Source organism: Ips typographus, linkage group LG6 (assembly GCF_016097725.1).
Source record: "Ips typographus isolate SLU linkage group LG6, UJ_Ityp_2.0, whole genome shotgun sequence".
NCBI classification, from domain to species: Eukaryota; Metazoa; Arthropoda; class Insecta; order Coleoptera; family Curculionidae; genus Ips; species Ips typographus.
In genome coordinates, this window is record NC_138427.1 from 8333763 (window position 1) to 8360430 (window position 26668).

Here is a 26668-nt window from a genome sequence, read left to right on the forward strand (position 1 = left end):
TTTACCTTTCTTCTACCCATAATTTCCCGTTAGTAACAATAGGATTAATTAAAAAATATCTGTAGGTGTAGCATAATTGTACACAATTGTTTTTAATGTTCTAAAAACATTTAAATTACATAATCACAAAGTGAATACGACATAAATTAAACTCAATCTACTCAATCTGTCTTAATCGCAATTCGAATTATTAAATCAATCAATTCATAATACTACCGATCATCCATCATTTATATATGTACAAAAAAAGTAAATTATTGTTTCTTAATATCTCAAAAACTTACACCACTTTTTGGCTGGACGACGTTACCTTCTTGCTGTGCTTCACTTTCTTCACGTACGCCTCGATCAGGCTTCGTATTTTGATCGGGTTGATTTCCCCACTCTTATTGTGACATATCTAGAAAATTTGAAAATTTTTAGACTCGCACAAATAAAAATATTAAAGAGTCATGTAAAAAAACTAACCTTGGGAACAGCTCGTCGCATAATATCTTTATATTCTTCCTTTGTGATTTTCTTCTTATTGTAAAATGGCTTAAGAACTAGCTTCACTTCCTCCACTACACGTTCTTGTCTGTTTAATTTCTTAAGGAACTGAAAAAGAAACAAAAAATGTATTTAAAACTTTTTAGTTCATCCACTTCTACAGCAAAGCACTTTAAAAACTATTCAGATCAGTAATAAAAGTGATTTACTTACATCTTTTGTACTGACCTTATCTTTTACCTGCATTTCAACTGCAGAGTTTGGTAATTCTTCTAAGATCTTTAAACTGTCTTCGTCTACCTTTACGCCGACATGTTTGGTTTTACTGGGAGGAACTGAGCGTTTATTAGTAGTCTTTTTGGCGCCTCCCTTTTTGTTGTAAGTGGGCGAGCCGAATAAAGTGTCAAAGGCTGAAGACTTTTTGCCTGCACCTTTAGCTTTTGTTCCTGCAGATTTTGCCTTGACTGTTGGTTCAGTGGGCGGTGGCTCAAACAGATCCTCATAGTCACTCGATCCAGGCGAGTAGGGCGAATCAAAGTCCAAATTGACTGTATCGTCCGCATTGTTGCCGTTTTGCTGCTTTTTCTTGACTGTTTTTGATTGCATCGGTTTAATGGGAGTGGATTTGACCGGAGCCTTAGTCGGTGATATTTTCACTGGACTAGGTTTTACTTGTGCAGCAGGCGTCAACATAGCGGAACTCAAAATGTTAATCCTGGAAATTGTAACCGTACTCGAAACCGGAATGACTGCGGCCAAAGCTGGTTGCGTTGCCGGACTGAAAGGCACAGTCTGAGCGATAGGTTTGGTGACAACAGTTTGCTGATTAGGTCTGGGGTCTTCAGGCGTTTTTGATTCGGAAATTTCTTGAATACTGCTTTGAGAATCGGCCGGTTGAATATCCGGAACTGGTGGAGTTAAGGACTTGGTCACGTCTGGACTCTGTCCAGGTTTTTCTAAATCCACAACGTCTCCTTGAGTATCATGTTCTTCCCCTACTGTTAAGGAAACTTCCGGTTCCGGAGTGGGAGATCGACTTTTAGTTGGCTCGAACGGATCATAGGCATCTGGAGAACTAGGAGGTGAAGTCGGAGGCTCTTCCGATGGCGTGTTTGGACCTTTGTGAGTGTTCAAATCATCCTGTCCTTCTTCCTCTTCTTCTTCCACATGCTCCAGTGGATCGTGAAGTGGATTGTTTATTGCACGCATTTGTTGAGGCTTGGCCATAAGAGCAAATTTTACACTGGGCTCAGGTGGAGTTTTCGGACCTGTAGAGTAGTTAGCAACTTGTTCAGGACTAGCCACCTGTTGAGAAGAATCGCACATCACGTTGGTACTAGCTACATTCCTGTTTGATTCTGTTTCGTTGTTGTCGCTATCACTGAGAACGATAACATCTTTAGGAGAAGAAACAATTTCCTGAATAGGTGATAGTTCTAAGTCGATTATGGCCACTGGCTTAACGCCAACCATGTTTTTGTTTCGCTTCTCTCTCCGTTCGTTTTTCTTTTGTTGGTCGACGGTAGAAATCTCCTTCCGTTTTCTATTCTCTCTAGTAACGTCCCTATTTTCACTGTCATTATTAAAGCTGACGCTGACGAGTATGTTGTCTCCGGAAGCAAATACTTCCTTTGATGGTGGTGGAGTACGTTCTCGATCTCTACGTCTCCGCCTTGATGGCTCTTCTTCGTCCTTTCTGCGCTTTTCTTTGTTTCGTTTATCTTTCTTCTTCTTACCTGTATCGTTATTCACAATCACAGTGAGATTCTGATTGCGTAAGACATTAGGTTCGGTGCGAGGAGGCGTCCAGGACGGGGAAGGATGGCGCAGAGGCGGAGTCAAAGACCTGGATAATGATGGAGTCCATTCTCTTCGGCGTCTTTGGGGTGACGCTGACCTTCTTCTGTGACCTTCACGTTTCTTCCCTCCTTTCTCTTTAGGTTTCTTTGCTCTGTTCGTCCGACTTGTTGAACGTTTGGGTTTTTTCGTTTTAGATCGGTCTCTCTTACCTTTTCCAGGACTGACAGACCTTCTTTTCCTTTTACGACTCTTCTCCCTCGATCTTGAAGTGGATCGCCTTTTAGCCACGGGACTGCGTTCTCTAGGTGGTGTTCGCACTCTTGGCGAAGGTGAATGCCTTCTTGCAACAACGGGACTTGGAGCTCGAACCGGAGATTTTTGTGTTAGAGGTGGGGTGTATGATCGACTTCTGGAGCGCGAACCAGAGCGTCTAATAATGTCTCTGCCAAACTGATCTTTAGGTGGTGCTCGAGGTTTCTCAGCTATAATAGCGCGCACATTGTAACGCGCCAACTCTTTGCGTTTTTCCTTTTTCCTTTTGTTTTCTTCTCGTTTATTGCTGGGACTTCGAGATTTACGAGAGTCTTTAGTTTTGTCTCGGTCTTTATCCCTGTAATTTCTTTCTTTGCTGCTCTTAGTTAACTTTTTAAACGTTTCTTTGTTAACGTTTTCCTTGTTAGAGGTTTCTTCTGAGTTTTGTTTAGATTGCTCCTGAATTTCTTTATCTTTCTTCTTTTTCTTGCCACTCGGTTCTTTCTCACTTGCTTTCTTTTCTTTGTCTTTCTTCTCAATTACTAGAGATTCCTCATTTATAACAGCATCAGTTTCGACGGGGGGCTTATCTTTGTTCTTGTCGACGATTTCTCCTTCCTCAAACTCATCGGGACGTGTGAAATCCAACTCGGATTCCTTGGCGTTTATTTCCAAAGCGTCCCCGTCTGAGGCTGTTTTTAATTCCTGGGATTCATCAAAATCATTCCGATCATCGTCGGATATCATTTCAGTATCAAGCCCTTCAAAACCTTTCTTAGGTTTATCACACCGTTCGTCTAAGACTGGGGTGTAGCTGCGCTCTTCCTCGCTTAAAATGTCTTCTGTCATATCTTTGATATCCGATATTCCGAAGGATGTAGTTTTTTTTACTACACTTTCATCTTCGGAATCGCTATAAAGTCCACCCAAGTTCCAAGACGGAATTTTACTGAGTCGTGGATCCGATCCAGTTTTTTCTACCGTTACTTTCTGTGACTCATTGTCACTCACTGGATCGTCAGGTTCGTCGCGAATTGTCAGATCAGTAGTTAACGCCACTGATTTGCTTTCCTTGGAATAAATGCTAAAGTTAGGGCATCCATCATCGGACATATCGTCGTCTTCTTGATGTTTAGTAGTTGAATCTAAGTTAAGCGGGTTCTCGGTAACAGAAGCTGTAGGGTTAATCTCTTCTAGGCGGCTGCGCGGTTTCAACTGTCTGCGGTAACTTGGAGACTGTTCAGGTGATACATCTTCGTCTTTATCATCTGGAAGGTTTGCCAGTTCTGATTCGATGTCCTCACCTTCTTCGGATTGTTTCGTTTCTTGTAAGGCAGAGCTGCTAGTTGGCACTTCTTCCTTAGATTCAGAGTTAGACATATTCATCTGAAACTCCTGGAGGCCAGAGGTAAACTCTCGTTGCAGCTCGGCCAAGCCTGACTGCAGCTGATCTAGTGATACATTCTGCAAATTTTCGGTGCCCAGTGCTTCACCAGGACTTCCTGTAGGTTCTCCAGGGCTATATTCTGCATTATCTTCAGGACTGTCGGTAGGTTGTCCCGGACTGTAGGTGACTGGTTCATTATCAAGAGCAACTGTAGAAGAGACGGGTTCATCGGGACCCCGTTCCGTGTCTATCACCATTCCAGACTCTGAGTCGCAATCCTCATCTGTGTTAGTGTTAGATATGTGACTTTGTTGCATGGGTTGTGGTGATGGAGGCCTGTAGTCTTCTTCTGTTTTATTGCTTGTAGATACGGCTTCAGTTTCTATGTCGCCGTAAATATCCACTTCAGGTTCTGATGTGCTAGTTTCTGCTGGTGGATTTTCCTCTTGCTGCTGCTGTTGCTCTTCCTCTCCGTCTTGCATCAACTCAGCTTCACACAAAGTCCTTTGCGTATAGTCTTGTGGAATGTCGTCTTGATAGTGCTGCTGCCGTCCTTGTCCTCCATAACCCCCTTGTCCATAAAAGTTCTGACCACCTTGCCTCTGATAGTTGTTGTAATTGTTCTGATTTTGCCAGTTGTTCCTGTTATTAGACCAATTGTTTCTGTTGTGAGGGCGGTATCCTGATTGTTGATAGTTGCGGCCATGCCAAGGAGTCTCCTTGACAGTGTAAGAATTGAAATCAGGTTTAGTTGGACTATTATTGTTCAGAGCAGGAGCTTTCTTTTTGCTTTCGATCACAATCTTGCCTGATGAGTCTACCACCGACATGACTGAGCCCTTGGAGAGTAAAACTTCTTGAGACTGCATTATACTGTCCAGAATGTCCGTTGAACTAGACACTGTCGGGACGTCCACTACAGTTGCTTTCCTGCGCATAGTTCGCCGCATACCGTCCATTACGGAGGCTCTACGCGCCAATGCAACGTTTATTCCACTGACTCCACTTTCATTAAAAATTCCTTCATCCTCACTTTCAGTAAAATCAAGGACATTTACCGAACCAAACAAATCTAGAGAGGGAATTCCACCTGGATGGCGTTGATGCCTAACACCTGCACTAGCGCAAGAACTACCTGCTCTGGGGTCTGGTCTAACTTGAGCAGTGTTTTCTTTCTTCCGTCTAGGAGTTTTCTTAGTTCTCCTCTTCTTTCTACTCTTAACTCTTTTCTTTGTAGCCACCGCCTCACCCAAATCATTTAAAACCCAAACAGTTTTGTAACGCGGCTTTTTCTTGCGTGTTCGACGTGACGTTGTTCTGGAGGTAGTGGACGTCGTCTGGACGGTGGCACTACTACTAGAGACCCGATTACTGCTCACTCTGACACCAGTCGAAGTAGAAGGAACGTTAACGTCATCTTGTTGAGCTTGACGTCGTTGATTTCTATTGGTTTCCACGCGCTGTCTCACTCGTTCACTCTGCCTGGTCCGCGGTATTAGTCTGTCAAATAGAAAAAATGTTTTGTTAGCTTGACGTTTCAAAACGTCTTTTATAAAGTGATTTTTAGCGATGGTCAAAATATTCATTGGAAAACTTAAAAAGGAACTTTGAGGTTTGGAATCAACTGAGATTATTAGTCTAGTGTTTGTCAAACTCAAAATTATCGGGGCAGGATAAAATCACACAAGGAGTATTCCCCAATGCACAATTGTGTTAAAGAGAAAAGCAATTTCCACCAATAAACATATAAATAACCCTCTTAATAATGAATATTTGGACTTATAATAAAAAACCAGTAACTACATTAAGGCTTTTACCTCATTCCAGCTTAAGCAATGAGTCCTTCACACCATCTATAATAGGACCTTTCAGATTTCCAACCATCTTAGCATATCAAAACAGTCAATAAATTATGCCAATAACTGATCTAAAACACTTGAAATTTGTTCGAAATTTTGGCATTGGTTATTTTAGAGGCACATTAATACAGGCCTTTCCAAATGTTCTGCTAAGTTTACCTTTTGCTACTTAAAGATTAACTAAATTATGGTGCGTTTATGTTGGTGAAAAAATATTAGATTTAATGCACTCATTTCCTATTATTTATTGAAGCTCTGGCATAAATTCGACCTCATTCCCTGTTATTTTCTTAATCAAAATAAGTGATAGGTCAGAAAAAAGCCTAATTATTTTTCTATGTGTTTTAAAAATTTTATTTATCATTACCAAACCTAAGTGGGTAATATTTCTGACATATAAAAACTGATCTACTGGCAAATCTTCATTTTTTTTTCAGGAGGGTATGTACTTCAAATAGATGGAGTGTTTACTCATTCTATACTCAACTAAACCGCGTTAAATATCTAAAAAGTATGTGAGATTTAGGTTCAGTTGAACTGCAACTGGTACTTAAACTTTGCCATATGAAATGCATTCCTGTCAAAAAGAGGTTTCTGAATTAAACCATTGTTGTACAACTGGGCGTTAAAAGGAAAGAACCTTAATAATTAAAATATTATTAGGCCCTAATTTTCAAACTTCTAATTGAATCCAGTAACAGGAAAACTGTATAACTCCAAAATTACACTTTTGAGAAAACCAATATAAATAATTTTTGTGGGAAAAGTGTACATGTTACCATGAATAAAAGATAATGTTATGCAAAAGTAATGAATAAAAATGTATGATTACTTTACCAAAATCAATCAAGCATTGAGACCATTAGTTGGAGTTGTATAATTTTTTGACTCACTGATTTAATATGACCTCAACATCCTTCTGCTCAGTAAATCAACCTATAATCTGCCAGTTTAAAAGAAGCGAAACCAGAATGAATAACAGAAACTTAAAGAATATCATAACTCATACTAAAAGATTCTTATACAAACATCGCATTTTTTTACGCCCCATAGAGCAAATGTGACGTAATTTGGCAAAACCATAATTTCACTTTCCTTTGGCAAACATTTTAATTCAATGCATGAAGGGCGTATGTGAGAAGAAGAGTGAGAAGAGTAGAAAATCAAATTTCAAATTTTTATGAAATAAAACTATTCAGAAAAAATAGTTTTAAATTAAGTGGCGCTTTATTCAAACAAGTAACACAATACTATAAACTACAGAAAAATGATGAATAAACAAATAACCTTACAATAAATGAAGAAATTTAAACTGTTGTTGGTTAACGGACTAAACAAAACTGAAGATTCCCCAAAACATAATGAAAAAATTAGTTCAAGAAAACTTTTATTAAAAACAGAACTACATCACCTCCTTGAGGAGCGCCGTCCGCGTCCATTCCCTTCCACATCCAACACGTCATTAGCTTCTCGCATCAGCGAAAAACCGAAAACCTCATCATAGTCAATGTTAATGTTCACTCCAGGACTGCAAAGAGTACAAAACCAATTGCCCTCAGGCACCTCCTCCAAAGGTGGACTTAAACAGTACAAGTGGTAGCCCCTGTCACATCCTGTTAATAATGAAGAAATTTGTATATAAAATTGGACATTGTTAGTTGAAAAAAACCTACCGTCGCACAACAGAATGCGGTCTTCATTCTCATAAGAATGGCAAATTTCACAGAATGTAGGGTCCTCAACTATAATGTCTATGGCGTCCTCCTGTCTTTCTGGCCGTTGAATTGAAATTTTCCGTACAACTTTGCCATTCAGAAAATTCTTGACAGTTATGGAACTAAATAAAAAATGAATTTATGGATCATAAACATGTATACATCAGTTGATAATTGATTGACACAACATTTGCAATGACAAAAGTAACTTTAACCATTTTTAGTATTCAGTGAGTGTACCACAAGTGTTGTTATTTTGCAATCAACTATCCTCTAGTTCTGTTGCTAGAAAATGATAAAAATTATAACAAAATTGTGATAAATATTTACAGATTAACCAGTGCTTTTTCATTATTTAACTGTAATGTAATTTGTTCTACCATCTGATAAAATAATACTCTGTGCCTCTGAACTAATATGAATAATTAAAAACCAAAAAATTCAAAATTTAACCTTGATATCAAATCTTTATTTAAAATAGAATATCTTGAAAAATACAAATACCTACATAAAGGTACTTACTGATATTCTTTTCTGTCAACAGGGCAGGTATTCATATTCTTGGACCATTCTTCCAAACACTCCAAACAAAAATTGTGCTCACATTTTTCAGGTATGCCCACCTAAATAACTCCTATTATTAAAACACACACTTAATTCTCTTAAAAGTGTTACCTCTTGTAATTTAAAAGATAACAGACAAATAGCACATTTCTCAGAAACTCCATCACTGGAATCAGAGTCAATGGCCTTTTCCTCTGCTGGTATAGAAGTGCTGGGTTTAGCTTGTTTTTGTATGGAAAGCTATAGAAACAATATTTTCTAAACAAACTTCAATAAAGAAAACCATGTACAAACCTGTTCACTGTCTGAGAAATCAGTCATCCCATGGTCTGTTTCATCCCCCTCATCTAATAATACCACATTTCCTGCACGTCTGAGTAGTATGTCAGAACCAGACATTGATTCAGTAGAGTGACTTGAATCACTTAAAGTTCTAGTAAAGCTTCTATTTCTTAAGTTCAGCCTACTCCAGACTACTGGACTGGAATCACTGTCACTTGAGAAATCTGAGTCAGTTTCCACTCTCTGTAAAGACATAGATAGCATTATTCAAGACCTACATTAATTTAAAAACAGTTTGAAAAACAGTTGGATATTGATATTGGCCTTGAAAATACAAAATTTTGTGTTTAATAGAATTGCTATAGGAAATACAGATAAACATGATCACTATGGTCTCTAAACCAACATCAACGATAAAAGTATTATAATAAAAAAAGTAATGTTAACTAGCAATCACTAGACAATTTGTATACATACACCAACTTTTCTTCTTTTAACAATCACATCTGAATTATCTGTGGACTCAGAATCACTGGAGTCCTGCAGAATATTTACTTTTCTTCTTCGTAGGGAATAGGCTGAGGACCCAATAATAGGACTACCACTAGAAGTGCTCGCAGGGCTATCCGGCAGTCGCCGTGGTATTCTCTTCCGTTTACCTCTGCTGACATTGTCTTCGTCGCTGCTCATTTTCGTCTTTTGATGGGCATACACTATCACATTTATCAAGTAATATTATACATCGAAAAGGATTCTTAATTTTCAACTAAAATTCGATGGGTAAATTGATTGTTTTTGTGCGATTATTTAAACCTTTCTTTTTCTATTTAACAGAAATTAACTTGGGGAACCTGAAGCCATTTATTTCGTTTTGACTTGACTTTGACGTTCCGATTTGTCAGTGACAGTGGTAAACAACTGTATGCGGGGTTGCCAAGCTCATCAATTAATAAATTATTCTTTGTAATGTCTGACAGTATAACAAATAATTATGATTGAATCTTATAGAAAAATGAGATGTGCGGATTTTAGAAACGTACCACCCGTTTTGTTTCAAATTTATTAATATGATTTCATTCTAAATATGAGTCATTTGATTATTAAAAGCTTAATTTAATTCCAATATTTTAGCTGGTTCCTCTGAATCTGACAACGTGACAACATTCAAGCAAAGGAGAAGAAATAAAATGTCAATACTGTCAATCAGTCAGTCGTATGTCAACTACCTAAACACCTCCATTTTCCTTTACTACTGTCCTTTGTGGCGTTTGTATCAAAAAATCGGATTTTGCAAAATTCCATAAAATATGGGTCGTATGCACGCACCTGGGTAAGTACAAACTCAAAACCAGTTAATAACACATACCTTTTTAATGATAGTTGTTAGATTTTTCTTTTATTTACAAAGAAAACTACTTTATAAAAAGTATTGAGGTTAGGCATCCGCGTGGTTGTTGTTTCTACTGTGCCCATTCTATAATCTACATTTAACCCTATGATTTTGTTTTTCCAGAAAGGGCATTGCCCAATCCGCCTTACCGTACAGACGTAGCGTCCCCACGTGGCTTAAAGTCACCCCTGAAGATGTGAAAGAACACATCATGAAGCTGGGTAAAAAGGGTCTTACCCCCTCCCAAATTGGTAAGTATATTCATTGCCCTTAACAAGACAAACAAGTTAAAAATGTAAATCAATAAATTAGCAATTCCCATCATTGACTTGCTACAAGATAAAACAGTGACTTTTTATTTACAGGTGTGATTCTTAGGGATTCTTATGGAGTGGCACAGGTCCGTTTTGTAAGCGGCAACAAAATCCTCAGACTCATGAAAGCCATGGGTCTTGCTCCTGATCTACCTGAGGATTTGTACTATTTGATCAAGAAGGCTGTAGCTATCCGCAAGCATTTGGAAAGAAACAGGAAAGACAAGGACAGCAAATTCCGTTTAATTTTGGTTGAGTCGCGTATCCACAGATTGGCACGCTATTACAAAACTAAAAATGTGCTGGCTCCTAACTGGAAGTATGAGTCTAGTACTGCATCTGCCCTGGTGGCATAAGTTGTTTGTAATTTTATAATAATAAAACTGTGACACTAACTAGGGTTTTTATTTTTATTGTATATTAACAGCAACTTTGGTCTTATTACAAATTTTAGCTACTTCCTGCTCAAGTGTTACACTCCTCAAATCTTCTGTCAGTTCATTCAGAAATGCAACTGCACCATTGTAATCATTGTTGAGGTCTGAAATTTAAACAAAAACTGTAGTTACCCAACACCTTATCCCAAACATCTCACCATATATTTCAACTATGCATTTATTTACAAAGTCTATGTCTACATTTTCTTGAGGCAGTCTTGCGCTTGCTTTAGCTAAAGTTAACAGGGGTTTAATTTTTCTTTCCTCAACCCACCTTGAACATCTCTTCTGAAGCAATCTATTCACATTAACAGTAAGATTCTAAAATGTAAACGTTTAATGGAAATATTAATAAAATGTTTATTGAACGACTCAACAATTAAAGTATTTCTCAATGCATTCGCTTGTCCGTTTTCAGCCAGTGCGGATACCAAGCCGACTTGAGCCGCACCGGGTCCGTGAACAGATTCTGTTTCCTTCAAAATTCTGTCCAAAAGTTCGGCATTTTCTAGTTTGGCAACAGCACATAACAGTTCCAACTGTAGCGGTGTACAATTGTATTTTCTTGAAATATTGACAAACTTGCCAACAACTGCAGTGATGTCGCAACTGAAACAAGTCAATATAAGAAATTAAGTGTAGAACGGTTTAATAGAGACCTTTTAAGGTAGGCTCTTAGTACAGAACCCAAAATAACATTGGTTGGAGCGCACAGCCCATTTCTGTGCAGTAATTCAAACATTGTCTCTACTTGCTCAGGGTTTTTACAAGCATCCAGTAATTCCTTACTGTTTCTCTCTACTGAGCGCACATTTTTCAGTTTACTACTCATAAAAGAAAATTCCTTTTACTTTAAAAGGCTTAATTACAATAACCTTTACCATTGTTGAATATCTTCTTCCATAATTACGACCGCTTCATCAAACCTATCATTTTGTATTAACAGTTTGGCTAAATCAATAATCTTGAAACTGTCAAGCACAAAAGTTGGATGAACCGTTCTCAATTCATCATACAATTCAAGGGATTCATTTAAGTGTCCACCCTGAGCGTAGCTATGCATTATAGAGCTTTTAAGTCCTGCCGATTCCTCATATCTGCAAACAAAGCACCTGTAGACTACTGTAAGAAAATCATAAAGCCCACACAGTACCCTGAGTTTATGAAAAGTTGACGTAATTCACGTACTCGTTCAAAGTTTCCTTTGGAGGCGTGCAATTGGATTAATCTACGTAAAACTCCTCTAGTTTCCATATTTTTCTCCTGTAACTCTATTAAGTGTGCTTCCAGCTCGTCCAAATTCATATTTCTCTGAGGAAATCAGTTTGAAATGTATGTTATTATACTCAACTGATAGGGACTTACAGGATGGGGAAGTGATGAGTCTTCAATAAGATTCAATTGAAAATCGACAAGCCGATTGAGTTTTACATTAAAATCGTCCAGTAAATGAGGATCCATATGACACTGGCACAATTCTTTAATAGTATCGGCAGACTGTACTGTGATTTTAAGTCGTTGCTTTTCAATCATCTAAAACACCCAGTTTTGGATAATTTCAAGTTTTTTAAAAAAAAATGCATCCTCTGATTGTATCATAATAAAAGAAAAAAATAACCTGGATTAGTTTCAAATATTCCCGTTGAACGTCAGGTCGTTTATAAAACTTTGCCGCGTTAATCAAAAACCCTCCAACCCAGTCATGTTCCCTGATATTAGATTCACAATAGCGGGCTAACAAGCTTACAGCTGACACTGTATCTTTGGTGAAAGCCCAAGCTTTAGCTAGCAGCGATACAAATGAGGCTCCAGTCACATTCACGTTAGCGTGTAGCACACCTAAATACGCCAAATTTTGCAGATTAAACCAGTTATGATGATTAAACTTACACAGTTCAGCTGCACGTCTCGTTTTGTGTTGTCTTAATAGGACGGTCAGTAAGGGACTTAAAAATTCCCGTACTGTAAAACCTTCTCCTTTTAATTTTGTCATGAGCAGTTTTAAATTGGACAAATCGCAGTAAGGAATTACGTAATGTTCTAAACTTTCAAAGTCAAGCTGAACGTTAAGTTCTTTAATTCGTTTCAAAGTCGTAAACATCCCTAAAAAAACATTTGTACTTGTGATAAATCAGTTGATCTACAATTTAAAAAATACCAATTTCTCCATTGCTGTTTGCATTGTGTATGAGCAAGGGCCAGAAATAATGAGGTCTTAAAACCTTTAAATGACCCAGTAATGCCCAGGCTTGTTCTTCGTATTTACATTTGAGAGTTAGTTCGGTAAGGCTTTCTAGTATGTACGGGTTTAGATCTTCCTCAACTAAAGTCTTAGAAACTGATATAATAAAGTTGATCTCCTAAAACCGTTCAGTATGTTTTATAAGCTAATTTTCCTAGTATAATAATACTTACCACATTGCAATGAAGCATTTGTTTAAGAATTATCAATCCATAAGGCACATCTGGTTCAGGTTTTACAAATTTGAAGTAAATGTTCACTGCTGTTTGGTACTGTTTCATATGAACCAAGTGTACACATATTTTTTCAATATCACTTTGAATTTCCTTTGTGATAGTAATATGTTTATAGCAGTCATATAGCTATAAGAAATTTTTTTTAGTGTTCAACCCTATGACAGACTTTCAAGAATGATACCTCATTTAATACATTTTCAGCCCCTTTTAAACCCGCCTCCTCTATAAGAATCAACAAGTCTTCCTCAGTCAATCTAAATGGATACAATCTCAAAGCTTTTTTAATATCTTCTAAATCATTGCGCCTAATTAGTCCTTTATAAATCGCAAGTTTTGTCTTGTCATTCTTGGATATTTGTGCTGTTCTCATAGTATCCATTACAGCTTCTGCTGCTTTTAAACCTCTAAAGTCATTTATTCACTCTCTAATCATTAAAATCTTTACCATACTTGCCCCTTTATAGTGTGACCTAATATTAGACTGCTAATACAATCACTGTCTAAAGTAATATTCCGACTTTTCATAGCTTCTAACACAACAAAAGCGTTTTCAATCTCCCCTTGTTCACAGACATTCTCCAGCAGTAACTTGTATGTGTCAGGTTCTAATTCTGATTTTAGTAAATCAGGGTGATAGACACAGACATTATTTTCAGTACATGTTTTTATGTAACTGTTCAGAATGTTAGCGTTTAACTTGTTACAAACTTGAAGTTGTTTGAACAGATCCTGACAAATTTCATTACGTTGATCTCGCGGCGAATCCTTAACTGCAGATCCGCATACTTTGAAAAGAAGTGTGGCATCATTTGTTTCCAAATTTTCTAAAAGGAATATCCCTAAATGGCTGATATATAATTGTAGTGATAGTACATACGAAAATCAATGGTGTGGAAGACATTTTTTAGTTGCTTTAGATAAAACACTTTTCCACTGTTAATGTGCAAGACTAAGTGAGACACATTAAAGTTTTTGCTGGGGGTGGTTCTAGTTTTTTGATTTTCAACTGCATTGGTAAGACACCTAAAATATAGTCAGTATATTTTCCTCATATCCAAAAATGTTTAGATGCCAAAACTACCTATACATAACCATTTTTTTACAACTTTATGTAGGGATAACATGTTTAAGAATTAAAGTAGTAGTAAGTAGTAAGTTTAGAAGCAGAAAAAACCTATTTACAAATTTACAGCAAGTAGGAACATAAATAAAGAGCAACATAATTGCACTTTACAGTCAATACCTTTCTGGATAGTTAAACTGTAGTAAAAAGTGTTAATTAGAACTGAACTAATCCAGTTCTTGTAATTTTAGAAAAAAGTCCTGAAACTTACCTGTGGAAAACTAGATTATTCTTTGCGTAACACACATTGTTGCAGAATAAACTGTTTATAGCCTTTTTAGAAGTTAAATTAAGAAACCTTTGCATCCTTTATTTTTAATTTGTTCATTTAAAATACACTTTTCACAGAAAAAGTTTTATTTTGATTTCGAAACTTTGAGGTTAGGTTCATAACTTAGGTTAGAAAATTGAAAAAAGCAACGTTGCCAAATCCTAGTAGACAAAGTTTTACACCTAGTAGAATCATCTGCCAATAGATGGCAGGCAAATAAATTATTTTTTGAAATAGATTACCTTCCTGCTTAACTATGGATATAACACCTTTGGACTAATAAATAAAATAAAATGAGACAATACTATGGAAACTAACCCTTTATTGCCATACCACTATGAAAATACAATTCTGTTTTGTACTTTGTGGCATAAACGCAACCTACTAAACATATAGAACAATAACTACAGACAATACTGTTCATTTTTTTCATTCACGTCAAAAGGAATACAATGCACCCAAAACGAAACTTCCTGGTTTAGTAGAGAATAAACACAAACAACTCTAGTTGAGAACGCATTAATTGTCATCAATAGAAACTACTTTAAATTTTACTTTATAACATCGGTATACAATCCAATTTAAACTGAAAATAAACGTTTGCAATTAGAGTTATTATCGTTTTCACGCCATCTACTAATTAGTTTCCATCTTCTAAAGTAGGAATAGAAATGAAGCGCGAAAAGGGCAGGCGGTATAAGAAATACAAACTGGTAAAAAAATTAGTCCTATCTTACAATTTGATATGAACACATATTTAGAAACCTGTTAGTGAGGTTATGGCAGAGCTGGCTCTGAGATTCACCACTGTACTTTTACATTAAAAAAAATTGTTAGTCTAGATTAACCCGTAGGTTTTATAATATAATTATACACGAATACACAACACTGGAATTAAGATTTGCATCGTATTATTCGGTTATTTTAAGTGACAATCTACAGCAGGGGAAATAAAAAAATAAGTACAATGCACCGTTCAAACGGCTACTCATCTGAGATAAGAACCACACAAAATTATTAACACCGACCAGCCAATTAATAGGCTGCCTAAGAAACTAAACATAAATGCAACTTCCAAAAAAACTTAAGTAAAGTAGGTATTTTAAATTGATTCATGTTTTACTTGTTTAATGTTAGGGTCATTTGAGTCGGGTCAAAAACTGTTTCTGAATCGTCCTACCATAAAATTCGAGTAAATATATTTTTGCCTGAAAGTGGTGGGAAGCGTTTGACGCGACACAAAACACGGCCAGCACCTGCAGGTCTATCATTAACCTAAACCCTATCATTATACACATCAGATAATAAACTTTAAACTTAGAAAAAATACAAAATGTGTATTTTTTCTAAGTTCAAAGAACGGCACCTAAAACCACCCGTCCAGGAAATGTGAAAAGAGAAATTAAGCGACCGCTTCCGCCTCTGTGACTTCGCCATTTGCTTCGGCTTCCGCGGGGGCGTCGTCCACTTTCGCCTTTTTCTCTGGCGTGGATTCTTCTTTGCCGTCTACGGCATCGCCGGTTGATTTCCTTTTGATCGAGCATTTATCTAGAGCGAAACGAACGTTACAGACCAGGATGAAAGTTAATTTCTCCAGTTTTATGCTATTGTTTTCAGTTTAATTATTTCAATTGAAGATTGAAACGTCAAGTTTGTTTAGGAAGCCTTTCACTGAAGTTGCGTTGCTAAAACTTCTTTGACCTTTAATTCTTGAAAAGTAGCACAAATTGGTGATTGAGGTATTTAAATGTCACAGACTGTAATAATTTCCTGTTACCAGATCAAAATCAATCTCATGATTCAAAAGGGAAAGCTGAACGATCCTATCTTGACAGGATTTCTTGGATTAATGTTTGATGTTATACAAACAAATAAGATTAGGACTGGTTGGAAATCTTACCTACTATTTGTATTTGCCCTGCATTTAGTGCTTAGTTCTGATCAGATCCATTAAACAAATTTTATTATTAGAAGCAGGACACCTGCAGCACCTCTGTATATTTACAGTAAAACTCAAAAAATATTTCATTTTCAATGACTAATCTTGTCAGAATCACTAAAAACCTACCTAACAGTTATTTTAAGACAAACGTCAACTCGCGCAAAACTATCCCATTCTATCATTATTAACACATCTGAACCATAATGTAAATAAAACCAAAACAAACAATATTTCATGGTCATGAGGTTAAAATGTTTGGTTTACAACACACAAAATTGGTAATCAACAAATAAAATTTCTTATTGACAGAAAATTGACCCAACAGTGAAGGCTTTATAATATTTATGGAGTTAAAAATACTTGTCTATATAAAAATAGATCAATGCAGCAACAGATTTCCTCAGCTCTCATAATCTTGCGCACACAGGGCCACTAACCATACAAACATAACAAATTAGAATTCCCATTTGTCCGGCATCAACCGTCATTTATATGGTCCCCCCTAGCGATATGTTTCTCATCATTGGAAATCTGTCTATTGACAACTAAATTTCAGTAAATACACAAGAAAAACATTACCTGTTGCAGGTTCTTCTTTCTCCTCACTCTCCTTTGCAGGTTCTTCTTTAGAGTCACCATTCTCAGCTTTTTCGCCATTTTCCTCAACCTTGGCCTCTTCAGCTGCTGGTTTCTCAGCTAACTTTTCCTTTTCGGCCACTTTCTTCTCTTCAATGGTGGTTTCAACACTACAACAATTTCATGAAAGTACATTGACACTAACATTGCAGAAATATACATTATTAATGAGTTCTGTTCTGGTTGGTATTTTGTATAATATTACACACATACTGAGAAACAGCAGTGCACAACAATGCTGTTTTGTGTAATTAGTGCTGTTTTCTTTAACAGTTATTCTGGGCTTTAACAAACAACCTAAATGAAAATCAATATTAATAAATTGACCCTGTTTTTAGACACATGAATAATGAATTAGCGAATAAACAGGGTCTGGTGACAAACAGTTGAAAAAACAGTTAAATTAGGTCAATATACTGAGTTTGGTTGGTTTACCTTACTATTAAGTTTTATCAACATTTAGGGTGGCTTGTTAATTTTTTTAAATTTTATAAGGTGATCCAAATATAGACATATTGGATTGTTTGACCTAACAAGCAATGAACGGAAAAGTTTAAAGTTGCACACATTATTGATAAAAACAGTCCTCATTACCCTTATTTTATTTAAGTAATATTAGGCTGGTAGGAACTCTCCTTAAACTTTTATACCTACATGAATGTGTACACAACACTCATAAATAAAATCATTGTATAATTCAAAGATTCCGCCTAAATGACCAATATAGAAAGGAAAGCACAAGCAAGATGACCTAAATCAGAAATAACCTAGTAAAACAAGGCAAAAAAATAGAATGAGAGCCACCTGCATTCATGTGAGCATGTGGTTCAAAAAATACGCGGTAAAACACATTCATACCACGTTTTTCATTATCTTGCTCAATAAGCCTCATCTTCACCGTCGTTCTACTCAAAAAAATAACCAAAAAGGTCAGGAACCTACAAACGGTAAATTAACACCTGAACAACCTGGTTACACCACACTACGGCACACATCATACAACCGGCTTTTCCAATAACACACCGCCATTTTGCCGTGCACGTATGCCGCCAAAACAAAGCCGAATAAAATATTGAAATATCTCGGAAAGGATGTGAAATAAACTAAAAATTTTTACTTACGTTTTTGTTGCTTCGGTATCTGCCATTGTGGGTGTGTTTTTTTGTAATTTTTTCTCGATAATTTATGAAAAAAATAAGCAAAACTGCGGAGCGTGCACGTCGACGTACCTCTAAACACGAAACAAACGGTAAAGAGAAAGATAAAGAGAGAAGAGAGAACGCCGATCGCGAATGACGCAAGTCCGAGTGCGAGCGACAACGGGACGCTTCTCTTTTCTACTTTCTGATTGGTCAGTGGTTTCAAGGTAAGCGGTTTCAGTGCTATCGACTGTTTTCACCATTGCCAAACTTCTGAGTTTTTCATTAATTCGCAGATTTTTTTTGCCATCCACCCCTTTACATTATAGTTCTTAGTTAGTTTTGTTGCGTTCATTAGTATTTCATTTTTCAGTTTTGCTATATACTATATAGTTGTGCCTTAAAATTTTTGCAGTATCAAAGGTAAACCCAGTGTTTTTGTATGGCCTGGTTCGCAGGTACCCTACTGTCAAATTTTATTTTGATTTAGATATTGATCTAGTTTTATTGTTGTTATTATATTTTTGCTAGCAGAACTGGCTTGCTAAATACGCACTGGTCCAATTTTATTGTAAAGGTTAGTATTAAAAAACAAACTGGGAAAAAAACATTTTGTTTGAAGAGATTGGAAGGCGATATGGCAACAGTGCACGTTTTCCCAATTTCCGCTCTGATTCAAGTAGGAATTTTCCACAGTTTGAAAATTTTCTGTTTCTTTATTTTTGGAATTATGATGCTATGCCAAGGTGTGCCTTCAAGTTTAATGCACATTTTAGGCGAGATTGCAAGGTATGCTTTTTAAATAATGCAGTTCCGCAATGATTAAGTAATGTAGGACAGCTATTTAAAGATACCGAATTAATTAGGTTACTACAATATTACTTCATCGGCTAAAGGGTATTTTCGAAGGTTATTTAATGTATACTCCAGGATTGAGTTTGAATTTCGTCTGCTCTATTATTATACAGCAGTTTTTTTTGTATATTTTGTTTTTTTTTTTTAAATTTTCAATTTCTTTAAATTCGCGCCCTCTAGATCCACATACTGCATACACTGAAAATCGGCATTGTTGATAAAACAGTAATCTGTGACATTACAGAAATTTGTTTTCCGCCATACTTGTGGCGTCGCCAAACTTTGACGTTAAAAACTAACCTAGTTTTCTAATGTCATTGATTGGCGTCGTTCGTGACGTCCGTCTCCAATTTCTTGTCTTGAATTTTTATCAAATGAAGTGAAATTCAGAACTCACAAGGACAGGTGAATCTATTGCAGCCATTTTATCGTTCACCTGTGAAATAATCGTAATTATTAGTGAATCGCGTCGAAGGGTAGTGGCCGTAAAACGTCGTTTTAAACGCGATCGTTCGGTTTGGGGGGTTCAGAGGAAGATCGGACTGAATAACCAAAATGGATATGTGGAGTGCGTGTTGACATAGTAGGTAGGATAATTAGTGACATTTTGTGTCCTCCGCCGCTCTTGCAACCTACTTGGTGCTTCAGGCGGAGCGTGTAAAGGAAATTCGAAGCCCTGGAAGGTTTAAAAGTACAAACCATGGGCAACAATGCCGCTACGGCAAACAAAAAGGTCGATTCCGCAGAATCTGTCAAGGAGTTCCTTGACCAGGCCAAGGAAGATTTTGAAGAAAAATGGAAGAAGAACCCAACTAATACTGCGTCCCTAGACGATTTCGAACGGATAAAGACTTTAGGGACGGGCTCCTTTGGGCGAGTCATGATTGTTCAACATAAACCCACCAAAGAATACTATGCCATGAAAATCCTAGATAAACAGAAAGTGGTTAAACTCAAACAAGTTGAGCATACCTTGAATGAAAAGCGAATCCTGCAAGCGATTAGTTTCCCGTTTTTAGTTAGTCTCAGGTTTCATTTCAAAGACAATTCCAACCTGTACATGGTTCTGGAGTATGTCCCAGGTGGTGAGATGTTTTCACATCTGAGAAAAGTAGGGCGGTTTTCTGAGCCTCACTCACGGTTCTATGCTGCTCAGATAGTACTTGCTTTTGAGTATCTGCATTACTTAGATCTGATTTATAGGGATTTGAAGCCTGAAAACTTATTGATAGACTCACAGGGCTATCTTAAAGTCACTGATTTTGGCTTTGCCAAACGCGTAAAAGGTCGAACCTGGACTCTTTGTGGCACCCCTGAATATCTTGCTCCTGAAATCATTCTTAGTAAAGGTTACAACAAGGCAGTTGATTGGTGGGCTTTGGGGGTTCTTGTCTATGAAATGGCAGCCGGATACCCTCCATTTTTTGCTGATCAACCTATACAAATTTATGAGAAAATTGTGTCTGGAAAGGTCAGATTTCCATCCCACTTTGGTTCTGATTTGAAGGATCTGTTGAGAAACTTGTTGCAAGTGGACCTGACCAAACGTTATGGCAACCTAAAGGCTGGTGTCAATGACATTAAAGGTCACAAGTGGTTTCAGTCCACAGACTGGATTGCCATTTTTCAAAAGAAAATTGAGGCACCTTTCATTCCTAGATGCAAGGGCCCTGGAGATACCAGCAATTTTGATGATTATGAGGAAGAAGCTTTACGCATATCTTCAACTGAAAAGTGTGCTAAGGAGTTTGCTGAATTTTAAGAATTGTTGCTTTTACAGGTAAGAAGTATAAATGTTTGTTATTTTTGGTTGTTTTGCTTATGGTTTTTATGTCCTTGTTAAAAATGTAAAGGATAATAAAATCTAGGAGGTTTATTCAGTCCTGCTCATTAGGTACCATCTGATTTTATAACATTGTTTTTTTTCCTATCTGTTTTATTATAATTATTGGAGCAAGTCACTCTTTTACAAAATATTAGGCAAAAAGTGTCCTAGTCACAGTGATTTGCATTTATTTTGTTGATAAGCAAATGTTATTTACTTCTTAAGTATACACCTAGGTATAGGTACACAGATAAATGAGACAATCATTTAAAACACAAAAGACTTGTGGAATTACAGAAGAAAATTAAAAAGATAATATTTGCCTACTATAACTGTTAACTTAAGGTTCTTTATGGGCTTGATCATCTATGAAAATAACATCTGATTTTTGGCCTAATTTGTTAAAAAATAATGATTTTTTTTTCATGTTAGTTTTTAAAAGTAGGTACCAAAAAAACACTTTTACACCAAAAAGCTTTTTTAAATAAATGTTGATAGTGAGACTGATAAGTTATCTCTATGTGGTCAGGCTTACATAGCTTTAATGTTAATCCAGTTATACATGTGTATGTCACTTATTTTTATGTATCCATTTAGGAGTAAAAGGGTTTTTATTAATTTTCAGTTGGATTCCAGCAATGTCCTACACCTTCAATGATCTGAGTTATAACAGCTCAAACAGCATGCAAAGGCAATTGATCAGTTAGCGTATCATGTGATGATGGTTTTTAGTGTACTATATTACAAAGAATACTTTTATTTATTAATTTTAAATGTAAATATTGTATTATAGCAATTAGCACTATTTACATTAAATAGGGCAAGCAAACCAGTTAATTCATGTAAATTGTGAGGGGTCAAGGGGGTTCCTCAGGCATGATTAAAAAAAAAACAGTTAGTAATAGTATGCATGAGGCATAGAATTCTAAGTCATATAATACAATCTTAATTTATTAGAGGTGCTTAGCTTCAGGATTCTGGACATATTAGGTTTGAGACGCCATTTTAAAGTAAGCAGTACTTATGTAGAAAGATTTGTATAAGGTGGTTTAGGTAAAGTGTGAGAAAAGAGAAATAGAGGATTTTTTAATGACAAATGTATTGAGGAACTTGATCTGTGACTCAAACTGACTAGAATTTTAGCTTAAACCATTACAAGATAATCAGAGTATTTTTACAGTCAGACATTATGTAAGCCACCTAATACAGAGTAAATATAACCTGACAGTTTAAGACTCTCTATTTTATTATTATCAACACATAATAGATACTAGGCAGTCATAGCTCAATTGGTCTAGTCCTACCAAGAGTCCTACTTCACTTTTAATAATGAATCTCTTTAAGTCTTATTCTATGCATTGTCCAGTGTTTACATGGTTAATTAGTTTCTACTTCTAAGAATGCAAATATTAGATTAAGTCCAACAAGTTCAGTATTTGCTCTTTGAGTATTACAAATAGGCTCTAAAAGTCTGTTCTTTCTGAATATTCAACTTGGAGTGCTTTTTTTCTTGAAAATAAAATAGTGGGTCATTAAACGGGCTAATAAATCCCCTTATATTATAAATTGTAATAGAAGTCCTAGTCAATTTATTGTTACGTTTGTCACTTCGTTTTTAATCCTGTAAAAATATATTAGCTGCAGATACAGATTCATATTGTGCCAGGTTTAGAGACGCTACAATTTGCTTTTAAAGATTTTTTAATGTCTTGATAGATTTTTCATTAGGCCGTTGACCATTATTCAAGTTAGCATTTTTAGTATTATGCATTGACATCAGTTTGAAAAAGTAAACAGCTTAAATGTGTATCTATTAGCGTTATAAAACATTGCTAGTTAAGTCTGATGTTTCAAAATTAGGCATGTGAGTCATGAAGAGGGAAGAAAACTCAAATAGCATAACAGCAAGAATTAGCAATCTTTCAACCGTAAAAACTTTTTATTTGCCTTTCCTTTCTTTATACTTCAAAAAATCTAACCCCCAAGATACAGTCGCGTATTTTCTCGCGCCCTCATTCTTGGATGAAAAGCGTACTACAAAATTAAATAACTTTGCTCTGAATTGCTTTAGGGAAAAGTTTATTTTGTGTTAACCAGACCAGATTCTTTTCTATCTTTTCATCACATTTGAAGGCGTCATTTTTGTTTTTTTCAGCTCCCACATTCTCAAAGTCGTTTGCTGACCATATAAATTTGAGCACATCAAGGTGGGAGAACGGGTTATTTTTATTATTATTTTTTTCAGTTCATTGTACGACTTTTACCTTGAAACATGCAAAGGAAATTCTATTGTAGACGCGCGCAATCTTAAAATTAATGATTTTCTTACTGTGCCTTGCAAATGTTAGGTCAGTGAGTAATCTGGCTTTTTTTGTTTTATTCTGATAGCCACATGCAAATTCTGGCAAATAATTGAATATCCCCAATGGTTTATTCGACAACTCTCCATCACAAATACTGATGTGCCTAGGTCAGTGTGGGATTTAATTATTAATTTAAAAATCCGTTTGCGGAGAACAATGGACGATCATTCGATTAAATTTGTTTTTTTATTATCCACGCAAATTTGGTACTAGCCTTTAATCCAACTTTCTAACTAGTTTTACCTAACTAGGGACACACCATTTTCTCGTCCCTTTATTCCAGTTCTGAGGGATCATTCAATTTGTATACAATATGTACGGTATTCTGCACATTTATGCAAATCTGTTTACGATCTTCCTTGACGTGGGGGACTTCCGTTGTCCCCCCCGCATTTCGCTGGCAATGGTTTTATTTTTAGGAGTGTTTGAATTTTGTTATGGCGTCTGGGCCCCGATTTCCCAGAAGGTCAACTCGGATGGTCTAGATCTTTCCAGCTAGATTGCCATTTTCCTGGAAATGTCGTGAAAAATATGGTATCCAAACAGTAGTGTAGGCGATTAAAAGTTATTTTTAAGTCGATTTAGATCATAACTGACTTAACTAAAAAATGAGGTTGATATTCGACAATGATTGGAGTTGTTTGCATAACTTGTAGCTTTTGAATCAGGTTGAACGAAAAGCCAGTTGTATAGTTATACTATAGTCAATCTGAACAATAACTGTAAGATGCTTTAGAGTTTAAACTGACTTTGCAGTTAATAAAACAAAATCTTCTAGCACTTCTTTGCCAAATACGTTTATCCTCACTTTTAGAGCGTTTATTTACGTAAAATTTCGTCGGTCAACATTCAGCATAATTTTATACCCAAAATGTAAATTGGCGTCAATAACGTAATATGTATCTCAATCGCTAAAGTGTTGAAGTGTTGCAAGTTGACGTCAGAAGACCATGTGTATATGTCCTGTCTAATAAGGAGGATTAACATGTTGATTCTAGAAACCACCAGTTATATTTTTAGACGTTTTTTCCTTAAAATATCGTTGTGAGGTGATTGTTACGTGAACTAGACATTTTGAAATTCCATTATTAGTTTCTATTGATTGTACAAATGAAATATTTGTTTGGCAAGCTACAAGGGCCGTATGTTTGAAACTAAGCCAAGTTCTCAGTTTTACTGCTGTTGGAAACTTCAAACCCATCAAAATGAATTAACCTAAAAAATACTTTGGAAACTCCAATGGTAGTTTCGACTTGTTGTCATTGCATAAAACTACCTTTATATATCCATTAACTAAATAATTTGAGGTCGACATAATAGTGAAAAAATCCCTAATTGGTTGTTTTATTAATGTAATTCGATTAGAATTAAGGCGTCAAATGGGATTATCGATCGTCCCGATACGATAAGATTATGCACTGTATGGCTTAATTAAACCAAATCGTATAAAGAGTTGCTATATTATAGAATCAGTAGGTTACTGTAGCGGTAATGAGGGTAGGGAACCTTGTGTATTGTATAAAAAATAAATAAATAATTCGAGTCAGCCATGTGTGTGTCATAAGAAAATTGCAAACCTTACCAGTTTTCCGTACCTAAGTAGAAGCTTGATTTCCTCTTTGAGAACGAAGTTGGGGTTTCAGTATCATTATGATTATTATCGCTTGGGACGTTTTTGTAGTCGTTGTCGTAAAAAAAGCTTTTATTCGAAAATTTTGTAACGTAGAATTTCCTTGTCAATACCGTAGTATAATAAAGTCTCTCGACGAGAAGAGAACATTTCATTATTCTGCTAAATATAAAATTATGAGTAACAGACAGTGGTTAGGAGAAAAAAAAACAAGATGTATTGAATTTTTTGAAACGGTTATTATTGTTATAGACTTTATTATTATTATTATTACCTAGAAAGAGTTATCTAAGTGTATGTACTATAGTTTTATTTGTCCCTATAGCATTATGTTTGTCAATAGAATTATACATCCCTAATTATTAATTAAAGTTAGATATTTTGTTGCTCAACTCTCAAAGTCATTTAATTTTTGTTTGTTGTTAATTTTTTACCTGTAAATCCACTATTAGTAGAAATACATAATAGCGAGATGCAGTTATAATAATTGTGATAAAATTTCAATAAAGTGATTGGTGTAAATGTGTATTTCTGTTTAATTTCATTTTTCTTTGAATTTTTTAGAGTAACCCGTTAATTACAATCTCCTTCTCAACTAGCAATAAAAAGGAAAAATTCTCCAAGTGATTGCCCGAACTCTTTAAGGCAATCTGTAAAAGATGCAAGATAATTACGAACATTCTTCATCAAATGCCTTTGCAACGTACATTTAATTTCCTTAAGTGGCTGGTGCAAATGCGGTTTTTTCTTAACGATTTAAAAGTTTTCCAAGGCCAGAAATCGTTCCATCACCAATTATTTTAAGCGCACCAAAGTGATTGAGGAGACTTTACAACTTGATCCGATTATTATTCAAACCCGCTAAATTTATTCGAATTGTGTTTTATTGTTGTGTCTCAGGTTTCCAAGATATTTTACGCTCGTTTTGTGGTTTGGATTTTTTTTTGGCGATATTAGAGATGGTTGATGCCTCGTGGCGACAAAAAGCCTGGGGAGAATTGAACGTAAACATAAAGGGACGAAGCCAAATTGATTTTATATCGGCCGCCTTTATTCGCGATTAGAAGAACCCCATAACGGAAACTCGATCTGAATAATGTCCCCCATCGATTTCCGAATTTAAAATCCAGGAAGCGCAGGTGAGTGAAGGTTTATTTCATTTTGTGCCCACACATACAGAGTAAAAACAGAATTTTACAACCTTTATAAAAGCTTTACAGCTAATCCTTTTCAGATTTGCTAAACGCTATAGTTTATTTTAATACAGATTGCAGTCGATATCATTATAGTTAAGTGTGTACAGGTATGGAAATTACAAAATTTTAAATAGTAATCCTACAATAAAGAAGAGAGGACTATTGTTGACAATGCTTTAGACAGACAAAGGTTAAGCTTAAGTTTTTAAGTGACATTTGTGTCAGTGTGCCAAAGCGAATGTGACGTCATTTACAAAGTTATGCTTAGCTTACTTAACTCTGACTGTTGATCACAGAAAATCAGACAGCCTGATAAAGTGGTCATGTGACCACCAGTCGAATGACAGGACATGACACGTGTCACTTACATCTTTCTCTAGAGCATTCATTTGCAATAAATGTTTCTTCCTATCATGGAATTCCTAATTTTGAAATTTCCATACTTGCTACGAATATAATGAATCCAGCTTATTAATTCCACAAAAGTCGAAGAAATTCTTTCAGAACCGTAAAAGTAGTTTTCAATTCAATTTTCTGTCTTTACTGTTTGTACTCTGGTTTCCACATTTGGCATTTGCTCGCATGAAATGATATAAAATAGTTTAATTCCAGATAAAGAATTGATAACGTCTGTAAACCTGCGCTACAACATTTACAGCAAAAAACCATTTACACTTTCAGGTTTCAGGAAAACAAGATAAAACTACTTGCAAGTCAATGG

General features: G+C 35.9%; 5 protein-coding genes across 9 annotated transcripts; 2 read left to right on the forward strand and 3 right to left on the reverse strand.

Annotated features, from left to right (window-relative positions):
• Positions 1-62: 62 nt before the first annotated feature.
• LOC145730655 (uncharacterized) lies at positions 63-9244 on the reverse strand. Of its 3 annotated transcripts, none has more exons than XM_081981981.1 (9): positions 8904-9244; positions 8361-8591; positions 8178-8306; positions 8025-8125; positions 7461-7624; positions 7199-7400; positions 703-5428; positions 469-597; positions 63-400 (listed from the first exon to the last, which is right to left on the reverse strand). In XM_081981981.1, the coding sequence occupies exons 1-9, from the start codon at positions 9036-9038 to the stop codon at positions 281-283; spliced, it is 5937 nt and encodes a 1978-aa protein (XP_081838107.1). In that variant the 5' UTR covers positions 9039-9244; the 3' UTR covers positions 63-280. The 3 variants fall into 3 exon arrangements, with proteins under 3 accessions (XP_081838107.1, XP_081838106.1, XP_081838105.1); XM_081981980.1 differs by having other exon boundaries at positions 718-5428; positions 8826-9243; XM_081981979.1 differs by having other exon boundaries at positions 8826-9243.
• A 282-nt stretch (positions 9245-9526) lies between these two features.
• RpS13 (ribosomal protein S13) lies at positions 9527-10447 on the forward strand. The gene is made up of 3 exons (XM_081981997.1): positions 9527-9678; positions 9862-9989; positions 10104-10447. Exons 1-3 carry the CDS (start codon positions 9656-9658, stop codon positions 10406-10408), a joined length of 456 nt encoding a protein of 151 aa, XP_081838123.1. The 5' UTR covers positions 9527-9655; the 3' UTR covers positions 10409-10447.
• Positions 10439-14528, reverse strand: Lrpprc2 (Leucine-rich pentatricopeptide repeat containing 2). Of its 2 annotated transcripts, XM_081981983.1 has the most exons (15): positions 14302-14500; positions 13845-13990; positions 13422-13791; positions 13149-13371; positions 12905-13093; positions 12648-12849; positions 12380-12592; positions 12108-12328; positions 11855-12022; positions 11643-11800; positions 11371-11586; positions 11149-11313; positions 10867-11098; positions 10648-10810; positions 10439-10593 (listed from the first exon to the last, which is right to left on the reverse strand). In XM_081981983.1, the coding sequence occupies exons 1-15, from the start codon at positions 14394-14396 to the stop codon at positions 10463-10465; spliced, it is 2892 nt and encodes a 963-aa protein (XP_081838109.1). In that variant the 5' UTR covers positions 14397-14500; the 3' UTR covers positions 10439-10462. The 2 variants fall into 2 exon arrangements, with proteins under 2 accessions (XP_081838109.1, XP_081838108.1); XM_081981982.1 differs by having other exon boundaries at positions 12108-12592; positions 14302-14528.
• A 137-nt stretch (positions 14529-14665) lies between these two features.
• LOC145730668 (uncharacterized) lies at positions 14666-18221 on the reverse strand. Of its 2 annotated transcripts, none has more exons than XM_081982000.1 (3): positions 18061-18221; positions 16883-17049; positions 14666-15909 (listed from the first exon to the last, which is right to left on the reverse strand). In XM_081982000.1, exons 1-3 carry the CDS (start codon positions 18084-18086, stop codon positions 15764-15766), a joined length of 339 nt encoding a protein of 112 aa, XP_081838126.1. In that variant the 5' UTR covers positions 18087-18221; the 3' UTR covers positions 14666-15763. The 2 variants fall into 2 exon arrangements, with proteins under 2 accessions (XP_081838126.1, XP_081838125.1); XM_081981999.1 differs by lacking the exon at positions 18061-18221 and adding an exon at positions 17882-17949.
• A 1021-nt stretch (positions 18222-19242) lies between these two features.
• Positions 19243-25277, forward strand: Pka-C1 (Protein kinase, cAMP-dependent, catalytic subunit 1). The gene is made up of 2 exons (XM_081981993.1): positions 19243-20713; positions 21384-25277. The coding sequence occupies exon 1, from the start codon at positions 19634-19636 to the stop codon at positions 20693-20695; it is 1062 nt and encodes a 353-aa protein (XP_081838119.1). The 5' UTR covers positions 19243-19633; the 3' UTR covers positions 20696-20713; positions 21384-25277.
• The last annotated feature ends 1391 nt before the right edge of the window (positions 25278-26668 follow it).

Coding starts and splice junctions, on each gene's coding strand:
- LOC145730655 (XM_081981979.1), bottom strand. CDS start 9,038: ATGAGCAGCGACGAAGACAATGTCAGCAGAGGTAAACGGAAGAGAATA. Junction 8,592..8,825: donor TTAAAAGAAGAAAAGTTGGT/GTATGTATACAA, acceptor ATGTCTTTACAG/AGAGTGGAAACTGACTCAGA. Junction 5,429..7,198: donor GGACGGCGCTCCTCAAGGAG/GTGATGTAGTTC, acceptor TCTATTTGACAG/ACTAATACCGCGGACCAGGC.
- Lrpprc2 (XM_081981982.1), bottom strand. CDS start 14,396: ATGCAAAGGTTTCTTAATTTAACTTCTAAAAAGGCTATAAACAGTTTA. Junction 13,372..13,421: donor TTAGGTCACACTATAAAGGG/GCAAGTATGGTA, acceptor AAATGACTTTAG/AGGTTTAAAAGCAGCAGAAG. Junction 13,094..13,148: donor CTGAAAATGTATTAAATGAG/GTATCATTCTTG, acceptor AATTTCTTATAG/CTATATGACTGCTATAAACA.
- LOC145730668 (XM_081981999.1), bottom strand. CDS start 17,937: ATGATGTGTGCCGTAGTGTGGTGTAACCAGGTTGTTCAGGTGTTAATT. Junction 17,050..17,881: donor CAGGTGTTAATTTACCGTTT/GTAGGTTCCTGA, acceptor AAATTGTTGTAG/TGTTGAAACCACCATTGAAG. Junction 15,910..16,882: donor GAAAGAAGAACCTGCAACAG/GTAATGTTTTTC, acceptor GTTTCGCTCTAG/ATAAATGCTCGATCAAAAGG.
- Pka-C1 (XM_081981993.1), top strand. CDS start 19,634: ATGGGCAACAATGCCGCTACGGCAAACAAAAAGGTCGATTCCGCAGAA.
- RpS13 (XM_081981997.1), top strand. CDS start 9,656: ATGGGTCGTATGCACGCACCTGG. Junction 9,679..9,861: donor GGTCGTATGCACGCACCTGG/GTAAGTACAAAC, acceptor TTGTTTTTCCAG/AAAGGGCATTGCCCAATCCG. Junction 9,990..10,103: donor TCTTACCCCCTCCCAAATTG/GTAAGTATATTC, acceptor TTTTATTTACAG/GTGTGATTCTTAGGGATTCT.